The following is a 19,698-nucleotide window of genomic DNA, read 5'->3' as shown; positions in this document are numbered from 1 at the left end:
CATTTTGTTATCTATAGGCGTCCCTCTGGTGTTCATCACCGTAGTATCCGGGTTTGCTGTGTGTGGTCACCACCTGTGGAATTCACCATCCTAAGGCTGGTTTTTTCCCCTCTGTTTACTTCCTTCCTGTAGGTGGGAGCACACCTCCTGGCATCACTGCACCGGCTGTGCCTAGCATCCCATCCCCAATCGGGGTGAATGGTTTCACTGGCCTCCCACCGCAGGCTAATGGGCAGCCCGCCGCAGAAGCTGTGTTCGCTAATGGCATCCACCCTTACCCAGGTAAGCCAAACCATCCCGATTCTCAGATCCAGTTGGTTTCCATCCTATTGAGATGGTCCAGTGCTGATAACTTTATCTGATACGTCCTCTCTTTCTGAGCAATGATATCCTGCTCCAGTGTGTTTCTCTCTGCCATAGGAGCTACCTTGTAGCTGGACACTAAGGTCAGGAGATCTTACCTGGTAAGCCGGCCCCATGCACATATGTCCACCCTGCACATATGTGCGGCCAGGTCAAGCTGAAACCAACATGGTGCATGTGTGGCAGTTCTCCCAGGTATACCAAAAGGGGGCTTGTTCCTGGCTGATCTTGTATGAGCCGTGCTGAGCCTGGCTCAGCTGAAGATTGTCAGCTACATCTCTTATGGCCGACTCTTCCGGATCTCCTCCCTGAATTCAGTTATGGGTAGAAGAGTGACTGTGGAAGGAGGACACTGTGGGAGTCTGTCTTGATGGGATGGGATGGGATTGGCACTCAGCTAGCCTGCTTTGTCCATCTCGTGTTGCAACCCATGTGCTGTAGCCGGGGCCTACATAAGGCCTTTCATGTGGTGGATCAGTGCCGTTCACTGACCCCCTGGTCGTATCCCTGCTCAACTCACTTAACAGCCCTGGAGACTGAAATCCTTTATGTATCCACAGAATAGGTCCAGCTCCACACCACAAATATGGCTCAACCCTGCACTGGAGAGACTGCCTCTAGGGTTGAGGGATTAGACCAGTTTCCATAGGCATTCAACATATAGCCTGTTTGCTATGGCTGACACAAAGGGTATCAGTTGTGAGGTGGTGTTTTTTTCAGGTTTTGGCAGTCAGCAGTGAATGGGGGATATATTATATTATGTGTGTATATATAATTGATTTGGTACAACCAAGCCAAGGATGCAGCAACATCCCACGAGGCCCACCTATGCACCTAGATTTCTCTGTGGTGCGGTTATCTCACCATAACCATCCATCCCTCTTCAAGCTGATGAAAAGGCATTTCTTGCTGTTTTATACACAATAAAAAAAATGTTTTAAATAAATGTTACTAATTAACACTAACCACCAGCTGGTGTAGGAATGTTTTACTCTGGAGCACGCAGCGATTAATCTAGCTCGTTAGAAAGTTGAACACTGAGTCAGTACTTCAGCCAGTGAGTTTGCCTCATGCGACACAAAAAGCACTCCTTCCATTTCAGCCATTCCCTTGGAGTAGGTGAGCTCAGCCTCGCAGGGAACTTTACTGATGTGCTGTGGGGATGGGAAGTCTTAGGTGATAGAAGCAGAGCTGAGCAGATAATCAGTTATTTCCGTTTGGTGGCTGAACCGAAAAATCCAAAAAATGTTTTTATTTGGGGTCAAATGAAAACGTTTGGGGCTTCGTTTTCTTCCTTTTTATGGTTTCTCTATCACACACATACCCTTGTTGTTGTTGTTTTTTGGCTTTCTTCAATCTAGCTAAATTTCAAAACAAAATGTCATTTTGCAATAGTTTGGTCAGATGATCTAGCTATCTAACTGCTCACTTTAGCTAGTCTGTGTATGTATGTAGTCCTGTCACTGTCATGTTTGGAGCAGTGGAAACCTTTCTGTATGCACATGCATGAATCTGTCTGCCTCCAGATCTCATTCCCAACTCCAGTCTCAGCTCAAGCCCCAGGAAAGGTTCTGAGGGTTTTCAAGCTCGGTTATGGTTTTGACATAAGACTGGGTAAAAGTTGGAGGCATCTGTCCAATTTTGTGTAAGTTTGGGGGCTTATTCAAACCCTCAAACTGAAGCTCAAGGTATGTGAATCCAGGCAAAGAGAATGTTTGCACAAACACCTAAGTTCTGAGGCAGTGAATGCCACTCACTTTTAGTTACGATTCCTGGTACTACTTGGTGAAATTCACCTTCATTTAACTTGAATAATTTGACTAATGAGTTGATTAGGCCCATTGAGTTGTTATACTAAGGGGTCCAATCCTACCACCATTCCCCATGCTAGTCCAACTAGACTAACAAGGAAGATTTTCAAGATCAGGCCCTTGTGATAAAGCCTGGCAGAACTGCTTCATGGCGGGGTTTTTATTAATATTGTTTTATTCCCTGATAGCCCTGGCAGGAAGAGAATTCCTTTCAAATCAAAATCTTTACTGTTTGCCTAGCCCAGGCCTCTGACTGCTTAGAGAAATAGATTTTCAATTTATTTTACCTGGGAAAAACCCAGGGCTTATATTAAGGGGAAATAGTTTTCTAGAACTCAATCAAGTTTCATAAAATCTGAAGCTTAAAGCTAGATCTGGTCAGGAATTATTCGATAAAACATTTTGTGTCAGAAAATGCCCATTTGTCAAAACCAAAATGTTTCACAGAAACATATCAGTGTCCATGAAACTTTCATTGGGAAGGATTTCTCAGCTCCAGGATGGAATTTCTGGTCAAATCAGGAAACAGAGAGCAAGTGAGAGAGAGTTGGGGGGGGGGGGTTTTGTTTGTTTGCTGGTTTGTTTGTTTACTAAAATATTTCAAAAGGTCTCTGATTCATTCAAATGGGGAAAGAAATCACATTTCAAAACCTGCACATTTTTCACAAAACTGACTTCTTGTTTTCCCTCCAGCCCTATATAAAATATTTTCAGCCAGAGATATTGCAGAAACCCAAATCGCTCCCAGGCTGGCCAATCCCAGCTAGTGAGGAGCGACGTGCAAACAATATGATTTGAAAAAACTTGGAACACTATCTGTGCTCTGTGGACCTCTTTGCTATGGAAAATGCAGTGTGTTACCAATCAGCCTTTGCCTAACTCTGCTGTCATTGAAGTCAATCAGACGTTTCTCCAGAGATCTCAGTGGGTCAGATTCTAGCCTACTGGTTCAGTGCTGCTTGTCCCAATTTGAGATGAGCCCAGAGGACAAGCCTGGATCCAAGCATTCCCAAAATAGGATTGATTTATTTTATTGTGTGTATCGATTCCAACTTCCTCTCTGTACCTGTCTCAGGCTCTGTGCAAATGCCAAAACTTTAGCCATTGCCACGAGGTATTATTGAGGCCAAGAGCTTAGCAGGACTCAAAAGAGGATTAGACACTTATATGGATAATGAGAACATCTACAGTTATATTCGACTGGATAAAAACGTATGAAGGACACAAACTCTCATGCTTTATGATAGAAGCCAACCGCCTAGGGTTAGGAAGAAACTTTCAGTGTTCAGCAGCTTAATCTATCATTGTCCATTATGAGATATCTTGCACCCTCCTCTGAAATATCTGATATTGGCACTGCCTTATACTCCTGTGGTTCAATGGTTCTATATACAACAATTGTAATTAAATTTTAAAACAGGGTATGTAACCATGTCTACACCCACAGATTGCACAGGAAAAAAAACACAGATCTCCCGTAATATATATGTTCACTGCCCCAAACCACATCTCCCCACCCAGCTTTCACCAGCCTCTGGTTCACAGTATACGTCTGGCACAAAAATGTCCAGGAACATTTATTATTATTTATTTATTTAGCAGCATATATAGCACCTTGTGACCCAATTCATCTCTCCGTTACTCTTCCGTAAATGCTGAACAATTCCACTGTGGGTTTATACCATTGTAAAGTTTGGCAGAATTTGACCCACTGCCTTCCTTGCATGAAAATAGCAAAACATAGAACAACCGCTGTCTTTAGATACATATGGTCTGGAGTGTCAGAATCAATGTAAATTCCATTAATCATGAAGCCTATCTATCTATCTATCTGTCTGTCTGTCTGTCACACCTAACTACTCTAGCATTCCACCAAAAATTTTCAATCTTTGAAACATAAAGGCAGGATGACATCATATAATTGCCTTCCCTTTATTTTGCCTTGGATTTTTTTTCTCTGTTCATTTTTCTTAAATAAAAGCTTCAAAACAAAACCCAAAGAGTGCAGTCACAGTAGGTGCAGCAGACACATCTGAAAAGAAATCCTCTTTCTTTTTTCTCTCTCCTCCCTGGCTCCTTTTTACCATTCTCTCCTGCCGGGCAGGCAGAGGACGTGAACCCAATATCATTCAAGTTCACGTTGAACTTTTGAACCCACCGTGTTTGAGAGGGTTTGGAAATTAGGCAACATGAGTGCAGCTATCACAGCTTGTCAAGGGTGTGTTCTCAGCCTCCGTGCCAACAGCTTCACTGCACTGTGCTGTTGTGACCTACCAACGGATCCCATGCAATATCACTGCAGATCAGTCAGCCTCAGGCAAGCTTGCCCTCCTCTCACACCCGCCAAGCCTGGCCAGAATTCACTGTTCTGAGGTTCTCTCACAGTTAGGGATTCTGTCCGGGGAACAAATATTTTCCTTCCCTTTACGCTAATCTCAGGCCATTTGGAGAATTGCGCTAGTTTATCTGCAGGCCCTTTGGCCTTTCGGTGTCTCAGTTCAGAGCGCCATTGAACATGGCAGTGTGTCAGAACATATAGCAGGAGCAAAAGCCTAATCCTTTGTGCCATGAGATTGTGAGCAACATCACAGCAACCGCAAAGAGTGCTCACCGGCTCCGGGTTAACAGGAGTGACAGGGACTGCAGTCGGCCGGCGAGGCCTCGTACCAGCTGAGATGAGAGCTGAGGGCTCAGTGCTTCATTTACAGGAACGTAAGAAATGTAATAAGAAAGATAATGACCTCTTTATGGGCTAGATTCTGTTCTCCGTTGCACCACTAACAGCCTGTGACCCTCGTGGAATTACTCTGTATTTATAGTGCGTAATGGACAGCAGAAGTTGGCCTCAGGTAGTGACCATTAATCCCTTTCCTCTGTTACTAATGACTCTGCTGTATACAGTAAAACCAGACAGGTCACATTCTTTCACTAGGTCTCATGCACAAATACGGTGTCACTTTGGAAAATGGGACTGAGGCTCCTGACTCACATCGGTGCTTTTGAAAATTTTATCACAGGCCCCTTGCCCTACATCTTAGTGACCAAGTTGCTGCTTGTCCCCTTTTTGTGCTGGATGGCGTTTATACTCAAGGACAATACGTAGGGGAGAGGGCAAGTTATAGACCCATGAATTTTTCAAATAAGCCCTTCAAACCTACTGGCTTCCTAAAGCAGCCATTCTGATACATTCATAGAATCATAGAAGATCAGGGTTGGAAGGGACCTCAGGAGGTCATCTAGTCCAACCCCTGCTCAAAGCAGGACCAACCCCAACTAAATCATGCCAGCCAGGGCTTTGTCAAGCCAGGCCTTAAAAACCTCTAAGGAAGGAGATTCCACCACCTCCCTAGGTAACCCATTCCAGTGCTTCACCACCCTCTTGTTGAAAAAGTTTTCCCTAATATCCAACCTAAACTTCCCACACTGCAACTTGAGACCATTACTCCTTGTTCTCTCATCAGCTACCACTGAGAACAGTCTAGAGCCATCCTCTTTGGAACCCCCTTTCAGGTAGTTGAAAGCAGCTATCAAATCCCCCCTCATTCTTCTCTTTTGCAGACTAAATAATCCCAGTTCCCTCAGCCTCTCCTCATACATTGCTACTGAACCAGGCAGATGTCATTGATATGGTTTATGCTACAGTTGAATGGATGACAGTAGGGCTAGAAATCAGGAGCTTTTGGAAACCCATGTTTCCCCCATCTGAGGCAAAGAAGAATCATGTGTGAGGTTTGGGGGTTCACCCAGGCCTGTAAGGGTTTCAGTCACCACCTGCCTTGTAACCCTGGGTGTCTTGTAGCCGTGCAGCTTTGGTCCAGAGCTCTGACCCCAACCGTCTGCCAGAAACTCACAAGCCTCACCCTGTCTTTCCCAACTTGGTTACTCCTGGCAGGCTGCTCCTGGTACCCTTCCAGCTCTGAATCCACCCCAAAATCATCCTACTGCAGGGACCAGGCCCTCTCACTGGGCCCTTGCAGGGAAAGTTGGTGCCTCTCCAGAGTCAGCAAAACATTCCAACCTGTCAGCTTCCTGGAACCACACACAGGTTACTGAACTTACCCAGCACTGATGATTTCTCATGACAGCAGAACAAGTTTATTAACAAAAGAGCGTGGATTAAGTGATACCAAGTGTAACCCTTCTGCCCGTCAGAGTTGGCAGCAACAAGGGCCGGGTTCAATATCTAGGGGATCCATTCCAATAACACAATGCAAACCGGCTCGAGCCCCCACCCAGTGACCTGGGACAAATATATACCACCCCCGCTGGGCGCCTCCAAGAGGCAATACTTCCTCTCTCGCAAGCACATAGTCTGAGTGTAGCAAAAGCCTTTTAATAACAGAGAGAAACAATGTGGCATTATGTTGGGGAAACACCACCAACAGGATTCATAACACAACCCATGAGCAAAAAACCCACCCCAAGCAAATTGGGGCATGCCCTTTTCCCTTTGGTTCTTGAGTCCAGCAACCCCAAATCACCCAAAGTCCCAAAAGTCCAATGCCCCAAAAGTCTCTGTCCCTGGTCAGGGCAGCCCCAGAGTTCAAAAGTTTATCTGCGGAGCTTTACCTCTCAACCTGGGTGGAAATGGGACGGGGGTAAGAGGCACCTTACATGATCTGAAGCTGACTGCCCCATAGCTCCATAGCGGCACTCCGCTCCGCCAGCCGCCCCACGAACTCCTTCGCTCAGCTGCGCTCCGCTCTGCCAGCCGCCCCACGAACTCCTTTGCTCCGCTCCACGGCCCACAAGCAGCTCCTGCCATCCACAAACTGCTCCACCAGCCGGTCCGCAAGGCACTCCAGCCGGCCCGACAACTGCTCCACAATATATCTTCAGGCTCCCCCACTACTTAACACAACACTCAGTGATTTCAGCTCTTAGGTGAATTCAGCTTGTAGTAGGGGAGCCCCAGTGCTGGTGCACTGTCAGCCCAAAATGAGCTCAGCAGCCTATAACTAGACTTCTAATGAAATCAAAATTAGCTCTGATATTCCACAGTGGAGAGAGGAGGAAGTGCAATTAGCATGTAAGGCCCTCACCAAGGGGCCCATGCCACCAAGTATTAGTACTTGTCCCCAGCCTCTCTCTATTCACACAGTTTTGGAACCCATGACCCTTGCCTAGCGAGTGCTACTTAGTTGATGGTGAGTCCCTCCATCATAACAAAAGGCCACGTACAGTTCCAAGCACAGTTCCCATAATCAGGGTAATAACAATTTATTCTTCCTGCCCCAATAACAGAGACACTGGGGATCCCACAGCAGCCAAAGTGACCATTTGGGCAGCTATGGTCTCATTCTAGGCGTGGTGGGTGTGCCTATGCAAATGAGATCGGCCCCTGAAGTTCTTTTCCACAACTTGCCACACCTCACCACCAGATGTCAGGGTGGAGCTCATCCTGACACTGCTTACACAAGTAAAAGGGATAAAGGTAGAGGTGGTTACAAACAAATGAAAACACCCCCCTAAAAGTCTAAAACGTAATCTAGCAAGATAGAGTCTTTGTTCAAGATGGTTTCTCTCATCCACAGTCTCCTTTCTGGCTTTTTACTGGCCAGGACTCATCACAGTGATCAAATCACTTGGTTTCTTTGTCTTCTTAAGGTGTAGGAAAAAGATGGCATCTCTCTCTGGCCCTTATATTCCCAAAGGAATTATCTTTGCCCTAAAAGTCAGGAAGGCCTCCTGACTCTCTGTGGGGTACAGGAGCCATGTTAATTCTTTGTCTTTCGCGTGCAGTTTCAGGATAGCCCCCTCTGGTTTAGCTTGACGGCTTTGTTTACTGCTAATATGTAAATTGAAGGAAACCCCCATTCCTTTGTCTAGAACAAACCTGTTTATCCCCTTTACCTGGGCTAGGCTGTCTGGTCTTAAACATGTTCTAGTAACATAACACAGAGAGCATTTATAACTTCACATGTAACCTTGTTACATATATTTCACCATGATATTATGGTGTGTTGTTAGTTTTCAGATGCTACCTCACAAGATGCATTGTGTACAAATATTATTACACTAGTGTGTAAGGTGTGTGAATACATAGGTGCCTAGGGTCCCCTCATTATCTTTGGTAGTATTAGTGGTTATGGGGGCATATTTTCAAAACCACCGTTTGGTGGGATTTCTGTTCCTAAATTCCCAAGGCGTTTTTGAAAATCTCCTCCCACATCCTCTGTGGGACTCCAGCCACTAGAAGGCGATATGGTTTCACACTCCTGAGCTGGCCGGATGTTACATCCCTTGTAGCACACATCACTAGCCAGGATGTGGTTTACAGCAATGTGGTCCAGTTCCCAGTCTAGAGCAAGTGGCTCTGATGAGGATAGATTGCCACTGATAAGGTGGAAGGTAGACAGGCTGCCAGTCTTTTATTAGGGGGTGAGCACAGTGGTGTCAAACCAATTGGCTGGAAGTAAAAAACAGAGAGATTTAGACTGGAAATAAGGCCTACATTTTTGACAGAGAGGGTAATTAACCTTGGAACAATTTACCAAAGTTCATGGTGGATTCTCCATGACTGACACATTTTAAAACAGGATTGGATGTTTTTTCTAAAAGATCTGCTCTGGGAAATATTTTGGGGAAGTTCTAGGGCCTGTGTTATATAGGAGGCCAGACGAGATGATCACAGTGATCCCTTCTGGCCTCGGAATCTGTCAGTCTATGAATGCATGAAAGCCACATGGCAGAATGAAATCAACATAAAAAGCCTCCTGGGCAAGCCTGGTGGGATTAAACACACAGGCACTATGATCACCAGCTACACAGGACACCCTGTGGCCTGGGGAAAAAAGCATGGAGATTCAGTGTGACTTCAGCAGGATTTCTCTGGGGGAGTGTTGTGAACCTGGCAGGATCACCATGCAGGGAAAGGATGACAAAGCTAGTACCCTTGGCAGTTCCTTCACCCACACAGTTGATAAGAGGTCACTTTTAGATCTTTCCCAGGAGAATGCAGCCAAAATCTGCTCGCACTGCCAAAATTTTCACCCAAGAACATCTTCTATCTTGGCTACAGCTACACATATCCACCCTCATATCTCATTGCCAGGTTGATTCCCCGCTGTGCTCTGCCCAGGGTGTGAGCCTGGCTTCTTTGATTCTCTACTTCTCCACTGGGATCTCTGGCATTCTCTCCTACCCCACCCCTTACACTTGGGAAAAGCTCCCAGCCAGAATCTGGAAAGAGCCCTCACCTTGTCCTCCTTCCAGTCCCTCACCAGCGCTCTCCTCTACAGGAAACTGTAGCCTAATAATGGTTAGCCGGGTGGCAAGCTGGGCTCACTGCTCCTGATTGGTTCAGATCTGCCCCCATCCTGGGATGTCTCTTATCTTGTCTCTCTCGCCCTGTGCCCAGGCCCGCTCGTGTCTCTCATCCGCCAGTCAAGGCGTCTTTTAGACTCCTTAGGGATGTCCACATGGCCAGTAGCCGCCCGCCGCAGTGAGTCTCCGAGCCCAGGTCGACTCGCGGGGCTCATGCTAAAACCAGCTGTGTGGAGAGTGCTTTTAAGTTGTGTCTCAGGCTGGATTTGTGGCTCTGAAGCACACCCCTTTCCCCTCAGCCCTTCAGAACCCAGGCACTAGCCCGAGCCACAATGTCATTTTTAGCATTGAAGCACAAGCCCCACCTACCCAAATCTGTCTAGCCCCGGTCAGAGGCTCCTGCCGTGGGCTGTGTAGACATACCCTGTACAGCTGAGACTGTCGTTTGCTCTCTGTTTGTACCTAGCACAACAGGGACTCAAACTATCTAGCCTCTGGGAGCTACCACAATATCTGTGTATTTTAAATAAATAATAATCTATCAGGAGACTTGCGCTTTATCCCTGGCTTTGCTATTGACCTGCTGCGTGACCTTGGACACGTCACTTCAACTGTCCATGCCTCTGTTTTCCCTGTGTCTATTTAGCGTGGAAGCTCTTTGTGGCTCACAATGAGTTTGAATAACACCTTGCACAGCAGGGCCCTGATCTGCGTTGGGGCACATAGGCTTTGCCATAAGACACACAGCGAGTAAAGATAAGAATTCCCAGAGGCAAGTTATATTAATTTAAAGCAGGTGGGGCCTCTTACCCCTTCGTTTTTCTACTCTGAACATACATGAACATACTCTGAACTTGCCACGTGGACAGGAACAGGGATTCTCAGTCCTGCAGGAGAGAGGCCAAAAGAACAGGTTCCCTGGGTCTCGTGAGGAGTTTCTCAGTGTGGAGGGCATGGAGGATGGAATAGCATGCCTTTGACAGCACAGCATCCTGCCCCGTAAGGCGAAACGAGACCAGAAAGCACAGGATCGGTCACTGTTTTCTGCCGGATCAGCACATTCTTTCTGTTATTGCAGTTATTGTTGTGTCTGAATACCTAATTAATTACAACAGTAAACGCTGGCTTCTTTAATCACAGCATCAGCTGTCCTAATCAATCTTAATAATATGGAATCCGTACTATGGCACCCATGAATTTTAATCTACATAAATTTCTTAAGACCTCTCGCAAGCTTGTTGTACGAAATGATATAATTATGGATATAGATTAGGGCTGTAGAGAGTGATTTAAATTGGATTTAAGGAGAAGGTGACTAGAGTCCTCCCACTCGTTTATTTATTTATTTATTTTGATCCTGACCTTGCAGAGGGTTTTCTTTTTGTGATTATTTTATTTCCTTCTAAACTGAAAAGCGGGTAACAGCATGGCCTGCTTTTATCACCCAACTTCACCATGCTCAACCCCAAATACACGCTTTCAATATCCACCCCTCTGGAACCCTGTGAGAGGTGACACGGTCTTAGCACCGCTCGCGGATTTATTGGACAAGTTTCTACAAGGCTGCGCAAAAGGTCCCGAAGCCGCAGCCTGAGGCAAGAGCCCCGCATCGTATAGATAAGGAATGATCGTGCGAAGCACAGAAAAACAGATTGAATGAAATGAATTCCTTGTGCGTGGCTGTTATTGACCATGTTGAGGCAGAGAATGGCGAGATGAGAGAAAGTTGCCCTAGATCATTCCACGGAAGTGAAATCACTGGCTCTGATAGGGCGACCTGAGGGTGCTCAGCAATACAGCTGGGGGAATTTTTTTGATAACTAGTAAATTAATTGAAAAATGAATTTTTCTGGGCAACAAAACTATTCATCAATTCGGGTCGAATTCAGCAAATAGTTTCAGACAAAAACAGAACAGGATTTTTTTTTTTAAGTCAAAATGATTCGTTTTAACCCGATTGAAATGAAACAGTTTTGACTTTTCGTTTGGCAATGGCATTTCATATAGATATGTCGCTAATTTATAACAACCCCCCCAAAAAGTGTGGAAAAAGCCCCCAAAATGAAACAAATGGGGGGGGGAATCATTTGGGGTGAAATAAAATGCTTCATTCCACTCAAAACAATTTTTTTTTCATTTTGGGGGGAAACAAAAAAACCTCAGTTTCATTTTGAACTAAACCCAATTTTTTTTCAGATATTTCAATTCAGTCCCTGAACCGAAAAATCAGTTCTTTGCTGTGTTCTGCTCCACACCTCACAGGAGCAAAGAACTCACTTAAATCAAACTGAATGGATTTCAGCAATAACAGTTGCTTGGCAGCCTGTACGCTGCATGTGTTTAAACCTGACCTGGGACAGTGAAACTACAATACTCTGGATACATTGGACCTCAGGGCCCAATCCAAATCCCACTGAAGAAAATGGAGAGCCTCCTATTTACTTCAATGGGAGCTGGATCAGGCCCTAATCTTAATCATCTCATCTACACCAGTGTAACTCTATTGACTTCAGTTCAGCTCCTACTGATTTACCCTGAAATATAAGAGAGCAGAATCCAGCCCTTTTTGTACGTAGTCAGTTTCACCTTTTGGTTACCCAGACACTGGCTAACTTGCAGCTGTTGTGTTTGAGTTACTGATGCCCGGGGAGGAATGGGATATTTATTACATCTTTTTCAAAGCACTATTTTCACTGAATTTCTTTTTAAGAAAACATATTAGATTCTGTAACCATCATCCCCATATGTTCCTAGGGAAGCTAAATATTGGGCCTAAAAGCAGCTGGGTGTCCCTTTAAAAAGCAGATAAACGTTACAGTGACATGAAAGCTTCCTGGCATTTATTTGAAAGCGCTGGGATTTCGTGCTGACTTTGGGAAGTCATCCTTGGGGGTTTTTTGGCATTGGGCAAAGGATTCAGAAAGTGACATTAATGGATCTACTTTCTTTGAAGGACTTGGGAGTCATTTCTTGACTTCTGCCTAACGAATTAGTGCTGCCTTTGTTAAATTTATATTTATGGTCGTAAAGTAGGTCATTGGCTTGCTTTATGTCTTCAGGTTTATGGAAGGTTATCTGCTGTGGTCACCTTGTGTCATCTTGGCCAGGGTCATCTTGCAAAGAGATGATTGTATCTGAGCAGGACTTTTCCCGTAGAGATATGGAAATGATCAAATTAATATCGAGGCAATCTCCTTTCCTCAGTCTCCTGTCCAGGGATAAGGCTCTTGCCCTGAGCTGCCAGCAAAAGTTACTACTAACATCTGTTTGCACAGTGCACCTTTCTCTTGCATTTACTGGGCCAGATCCTCAGCCGCTGTACATCAACGTAGCTCAAGAGGCTTAAGCAGAGCTAACTTAACCTCCACCAGCAATCTGGCCTTTTGAGATCAGCTGTAAACAATAGCCTTTCTCCTTTTCTGACACCATCTTCCAGATCCTCAGTGTGTAAGTGACATCAGCTTAGACGACCTTGCACATCGGCAGAATGGGTGTAAGAGCTATGCGAGTCTGGCAGCAAGGGAGTTTGATTGCAAGGGTGTCTAACTTACACTTCTGTGTGCAACATCTCTGAATTTGGCCTATCATTTCCAGTGCTGTCAGTCCAACACCTTGTACCATGCTAACTTCAGCTTAAGTTTGGTTGTAAAGGAGAAGATAGCGCTACAGAAAAGAGAAGTGTGTCTACACAGAAAGGGAAGGGGAAATGCCACAATGAACAGAAAAAAGAAAAAGAAAAAAGAAAAAGAGGACTTGTGGCATCTTAGAGACTAACAAACTTGTTTGAGCATAAGCTTTCATGAGCTACAGCTTATAGGTAAATTGAGATACAAACTGGCTGCAATACACATTAACATAGCATGGCTCTGTCTCCCTCTAGTGCCTAGTCTGTGCTGAGAGCTTCATGAATCTGCTATAGCTTTTGAGCTAAGGAAGCTGGGTCCTTTAGCTCAAGCTGTAGAAGCTTTCAGATCCACCGGTCCGAGGTTCAGCCCCACAGATTAGGATTCAGCCAGGGGCATCATTACACTACCGATCTTCCACCTCATCGTCTTTTTCCCAGAGGTCTGGGCAAGGAATAAGGTACAGAATTAAGCTGGTTGTATGGTTCCCAGAGCCCCAAGCTGCTGGAGTGTTGCCTCCCTGCAGGTCTCTTTACTAGTGTGGAGATACAGGGCATCGCCCCTCTCCGTGACCCCACTCCCTGGCTGGCAGGTCTGTACAGAATGACTGGGGCTGCACCTATGCCCAGGTGCCAGCAGTAAGGCGAAAGCATTAGACTCCTGCATCTTCCTTACCTGTCAATAACGTTCCAGGAGCCCAATCCAAAGCCTACAGAAATCAATAAGGAAACTTTCCATGGGCCAGGGGGAATTCTCCATGTGATCCATGGAGAGATCAGCATCAAGTGAGAAACCCACAGTTTCACAGTTTGATAATGCCCATGCTGACAAGTCTCCTAAAGGTAGAGGAAAATTACGACCTCTAAAAGCTTTGTGTGGGAGGGACCAGAGCTGCATTTAGGGGCCTGTTGTTGCAAACCCTTTAAATAAAACATGTTGCCATTTTTTAATATTTAATCTTAAATGGTTAAAAGTAATTTAAAATTAAGTTTCCTAAGATGATTGCCTTGGCCCTGATGACAAGAATGTGGCTTATAGGCTAGGTGAGCTTTCCATGGATGCTGGAGACAGACCAAGGGATCTAGGAGTCAGGAAGCCTGCTTCTGTTCCTAGCCCTGCCACTGAGTGGCTATTTGGTACTGGACAATTAATGTCCAGTCTGATTGTCAGAAATGAGGAGTAAATTCCATAGGGGCTGCCGGCGTTTGTCATCTCTGTGAGAGCCGGCCATCATGAGCCTCTCTGTGCCTTAGTACCTTTATAAAAGGAGGCTCCAGATTAGAGCGGGCAGAGAAAGATAATTCCATAGAGCTGAGGATTTAGATAGCTCGAAATCTGTTTTTTTTTCAATTAGGAACGAAAACTACAAATTTCAAAATTCTCTGTGAAAGGGGATGGAGACGTAGGGTCCCTGGCCAGCTGCCCTGGATCCACAGACCCTGGAAGGTCTGGGGTCCCCAACGCAGGGAAGCCTGCATAGACGGGCTGCCCTGGTGCCATGGACCATGAAAGCCTATGCCCCCCCAGCAGCCTGCAGGGCAAGATGGTAGGTTGTATCCGAGCTTTGCCTGGTGTCTGAAGGAATGTTGTCAGAACTGAACCATCTCTGCAAAATGTTTCTATTTTGATTCATTAGCAAATTCCGAGAAAAAAAATGTTTCTCTGGAATGTTTCCAGCTAGCTGTACTCCAGATATTTATCCAGCACACAGACGGGGAGAGAGGGTTGTAACTGGCACCTTGAGATCTTCTGGTGGTCACAAGACTTTGTTATTACTGGGAGGTTTCACCTAGCACTCAAGGCATGGACTAAACCATATTTGGAAGGGGAGGTGAATGTTATGACAACACAGTACTTACCCATTTTACATATAGATTAAACTCAGGCATGTATAAATTAAGGGTACGTCTACACTGCATCGTTAGCCTGGGTGATCAAAATCTGCAGCTGAGCACTCAGGTTAACTTAGGTGTGAGCATCCCCACAGCTACGCATAGCCCCACAACTGTGTCCTCTGTACTCGCCCTCGGTGCTTTATGCTGAAACACTCTAGGATTATTTCCCAGGCAATTCTGTCAATTACAGGAGAAGGTATCTGTTCCCTCAGGGGGAATTGTGGGAAAGCAGTGGGGGACAATCAGCACTCGGGTGATCTTGCCTATGTTGTCACTGCAAAGTGGGATGGTTCCAGCCCAAGCTAAAGCACAGCTCAGGCTTTAACCCTACCTTCAGCCATGTAGTTGAGTGTGGGTTCAAAGCACAAACTAGCATGTGCTTTAAGGCTGTGTGTGGATGGTAGGAGGGTTGGGCAAAAACATGTGCAGACACATAGTCTAAGACGACCATGCATTGGATGCACTTCCTGCAATGTAAGCCCAGGATTTGAACTCAGCCTCAAGCCTAACCCCCATTCTGTCTACACATAAATCGTGCTCACCTGCGGCCTGAGCCTGAGGCAAGCTGGGACCCAGGGTTCCAGCCCTATTGCCTTGCAGTAACTTGTGCTCTGGACTTTGCACTGGACTTGTGCTCTGGGAGTCCACCAGAAGAATCCCAAGGGCCGACTTTCATTGTCCTCTGGACAGTCGAGTTTGGTGGGCAGTCAAGAAGCTTTCCTACTCTGCACCACGAACAAAGTGCTAAAGTGGCCACATTTTGGGAGGGCGCGAGGAAGTCTGCTATATGGATGGTTGGAGTTGGGCCCACATAATGCAGTGTACATGCTGGAGACCCCAGTTGGGAGCCAGGGTTCAGCAATTCCTAAGCCGGGCTTACAAATGAGTGTAGATGCTCAAGCCCTAGGTTATCAAACCTGGGTCTGCTAACTCAAGCTCTGCTAACCCTGGCCTTACATCTCAGTGTAGACCCCTCCTAAAGACTTGTCCTCAGTCAGTCTGTGGCAAAGCTGGCTCCCATAAATCTTGACTCCAGTCCCTGTTCTAAGCCTGCACCCACATGACCCATTCTCACAGCCCAACCAGTCAAAGAGATGCTTTAAACTCAGTCTGAGAGCTGGCCAGAGTTGGGTTCTGCCCTCTAAGATATGTGCAACTTGCCTCTGCCCTTGTCCCAAGCCCTGGTGAGGCAAGTCAACTAGGAAGACCTCCATTATGGTTAATATTGTTCTTTGACACTTTGGCTCAAATCAGATGGGAAGGGAGACACACAGGGAAGCTACAGAGCTCTCCCATAATTCAGTGGGCTGATAAGAGCCAGCCTGTACTCCTCCCTGTCACACATTCAGTGTCTCTCCTTCACCTTACCAAGGGCAACCAGACTTTCTTGCGAGACCTCCACATCCTTGGCTGTGCCATCTGAGCCCTTGCCTCCAGCCACACCTCCATGCTCAGAGAAAGGAGACAGGGGAGGGGGGAAGTATCAGCTCCCTCAGGGATTGTCTTAAAAGTACAAAGCCTGGAGGGGGCCACATAAATGTAAAACTGTGCCGCACCAATAAATACAAATTAAACTCATAACAAGAAGTGAAATATTAGGGCCAAGGTGACATTCGGACTGGAGGTTCAGTCAAGCTTTGCTTTAAATATTTTATGGCTGCAGATAAAGAAAGAGCTTATCCAACGTTTTTTTTTTTTGTATTTTTTTTTCATCAACCAGAGGGGAAAGGGAGAGAAAAAAAGCCTACCAGCTCTGGCTGCACTTGAACTAGACTTCAAAGTTTCACAAAAACAAACACTTTTAGGAGAGCATGCAGGAGGTTTGTGCAGAAAGAAAAGGCACTGGGAAGAGGACTAAGTGGCTTACACAGAGATTGGCTGCTTCCTCTCCTAAAGCTGTTGGCCAGCCTTGCTATGCCCTTTGAAACAGCTGCCGTATTCTGCCACAGAGGTGGCTGCATTTGTGCAGCAGATTAAGCAAAATTTTGTAAAGGGCGCTGGGAGGCTTCAGAGATCAAATGAGTTTTTGTTTCTCTCTGCTCCCCATCTGTCTGTCCATGTCCATCAGTTGTCTCTTGTTCTGTGCTAAGATTTTAAGCTTGTTGGGGCAGAGACTGTCTTTTTGTGCTGTGTTTGTACAGTGCCTGGCACAGTGAGGTCCTGAGGTGCTACAGTAATACAAATAAATAGTAATAATAATAAGTTGGATAAATGGTATAGTTAGAGAAGGGCACAAACTCCAAAGTTGGGTCTAGATCTAAATTTTTCCCCGAAGTTTGGGATAGGCTCAGGGCTATCTCTAGTGCTCATTATTATAAGGAAAATAATGACTTCTCTGCGAAATCCAGGCTCTTCCTTTCATTTCACACCTTCCATCTCCCACGTACAGCTCCTCACCCTGACACACGCATTGTATGTAAGAAAAAGTAGAGACTCATCACGTCGTTGGTTCTTGCCTCAGTGCACCACACCCCCAGGCGTCTGTCTTGTGACCCTTATGGCTGAGTAACATTAAAGCTAGAGGACACACATTAAGGAGAGTCCTGGTTCTGAAAGGATTCTCTTCCTTTCTTTGCTTTTTCTTTTATTATTGTACATCTCTCCACTTCCGGGAGAGGAATGAGAGGAGTTCCAGAGGGCAGTGTAGAAAGGTTTGTCTCTTGAGGATCAGGGCACTGTTCGGAGCGGGGCTGAGTCCAAGAACAATTGATGCGTGCAGCATTGCTGCTAACTAGATCAATCGTGTATACCTGCGCATGCCTGGAGTCACGTTTTGCCAGGCAGCGCAAGGTAGAAGTCCCCCAGTCCCACAAGATGGGTTCTCATGGTAAGAATGGGAAATAGCAGAGCTCTCCGGAGAAACATCTCATATGAAAAGTCCATCCCAATTTCAGGACCAAAAGCTATTCAGCTCTGTTTCATTTCCATCCCCCTCCCCTGCACAAGGACTGACAATACACTTCTTCTGTGATGGGTCGGTAAAACAAGAGTTGTGTAATTTGTTGTGTGGGATGCATATGCCGCACCTGTTCTGTGGGTTTCTCTCTCCAGGTTCATCTGTCCCGCCCCCTAAACACTTAAGCGGCGAGAAAGCCAGTGTGAACGTGATATTTTAATGCCTTTATTCCCTCTCTCTCTTCTGTCTCCACAGCACAGAGCCCCACTGCAGCAGACCCCTTGCAACAAGCCTACGCTGGAGTGCAGCAGTACGCAGGTCGTTAGTATTAACACTTTCTCCCAATAAACCTTTCACGTCCCCAAAGCCTTTAACCGCTGAATGTGCCTGAGGGGGTTGGGTGAAGGGAGCCATTCCCAGGGGCAGCACCAGGCCAGGGCAGAGAGGTCTGAGATTGCATTCCTCCCACAACAAAACATACGGCCTAGCTTCGCTTCTACGGCCCAATCCAGCTCCCCTCGAAAGGCCAGGAAAGACTTCTGTTGACGTCAGTGGGAGCCGGATCAGGCCCTTACATCAGTGTGGTGGAATCATTGCAGATTTCCACTGCAGTTAGCGAGAGGAAAACCAGGCCCATAACCCCCTCTGCTTCCCACTTTCTGTGATCACTGTGCAAATGTCTCCCTTGTGTAACGGCCGGAGGGGGATGCCAATGGCAGAGCCCCACACAACCTCTCCCAGCCTTTCCCCCGCTGAGAAATTGGTTTACATTTCCCAGCAGCTTCCCAACAAGGCCAGCCTCTGCTCCCCGTCACACCGGTGTCAATGCAGAGTCACTCCTTTGAAACTGATGGACCGACACCAGCTGGGATGACTGGGCTCAGAGCGTGTTCAACATCCCCTCATGAGGTGACCCAAGCTGACACCGTGAGGAAGCCGCAACCCCAAAGTCATTATTTCCTGTGGTAACTAGGGCGGCCATGGGCTCCCGCTGAGGAATGGCTATTATCTCATGTCAGGGCTGTATCTGGGAACTTAATTTAATTCTTCATGTAAAGCTTCATTTGCTGGTGTTTTAGTTATTGTCATTTATTGCTCGTGAAGTTTGATGGATGAGCGGCAGCTCAACCCTTTGAGCTGTTAATTAACCCCTCTGCACGCATGTAGGCCCCTTTCCCCTCTCTCTGGGACTCAGGCAGCCCTTACGCTGTGTTTCTGAGAGCCAGGCATGTAATCTGCCGACTGTCGGACCAAATGGCTCCCCTTGCCCTATCGGCGGGGAGGAGAGCTGAGTGTGGCAAAATTGTTCCTCAGCTAAGCACTGCTTCCACCCTGTGGAGCAGGAGGGGAGTAGGTGTGAGCTAGTCTTCTGCTGAGCGTGTAAGAGGATCCAAGTGAGTGTGTGAGAGACCATCTGGGGAGGCGGGGGTGGGGGTGAGTGTGTAGCAGCATGAGAATCAGCGTGAATGTGTTTGTGTGGAAAAGCGGGGGAAGGGAAGGGGGGTGTGCGTGTGAGTCAATGTATGAGTCTCTCTTTGTAGAAAGGGTGTTTTAGTGGCCCCATCCTGCCACCTTTATGCCCTTAGAATGCCAAGGGGAGTTTGGGGAATGCAGCGTCAGCCAGTCCATGAGGCTTAGCCAGTCGGGGGCCCATCACCATGGCAGCGTAATGTGCAAAAGGACAAAATGAGGCCCCAAAAGCCTGAGCGGTGGTTGTGCTGTGTGAGAAGGTCAGTGTGGGCTTCCAGCAGGAGGGACCTCTTTGTGTCCGAACCTTTCCCTGGCTGAGCTACTCTTGTTGGCTTAGGCGATAAACCCCATCCTGCCATCACCTTCCCTGTGTT

The 19,698-nt window shown here is 46.5% G+C and overlaps 1 protein-coding gene across 11 annotated transcripts in view; it reads left to right on the top strand.

Annotated features, from left to right (window-relative positions):
• Positions 1 to 19,698, top strand: part of CELF4 (CUGBP Elav-like family member 4) — an 888,518-nt gene that overhangs the window by 781,625 nt on the left and 87,195 nt on the right. For 7 of the 11 annotated variants that reach the window (XR_007356644.2, XR_007356643.2, XM_048849887.2 and 4 more), the window contains exons 8-9: positions 133 to 282; positions 18,110 to 18,175. Coding sequence is in view for 9 of the 11 variants with exons in the window: in XM_048849887.2 (XP_048705844.2) it covers positions 133 to 282; positions 18,110 to 18,175 (216 nt within the window). In the remaining 2 variants the exon portion in view is untranslated. The remainder of the gene's footprint in view (positions 1 to 132; positions 283 to 18,109; positions 18,176 to 19,698) is intronic. The other 4 variants (XM_048849888.2, XM_048849894.2, XM_048849890.2 and 1 more) reach the window with 1 other exon arrangement.

This window comes from Caretta caretta, chromosome 5 (assembly GCF_965140235.1).
Source record: "Caretta caretta isolate rCarCar2 chromosome 5, rCarCar1.hap1, whole genome shotgun sequence".
NCBI classification, from domain to species: domain Eukaryota; kingdom Metazoa; phylum Chordata; order Testudines; family Cheloniidae; genus Caretta; species Caretta caretta.
Note: the sequence above shows the minus strand (reverse complement) of the source record. Positions and strands in the feature narration are given on the sequence as shown.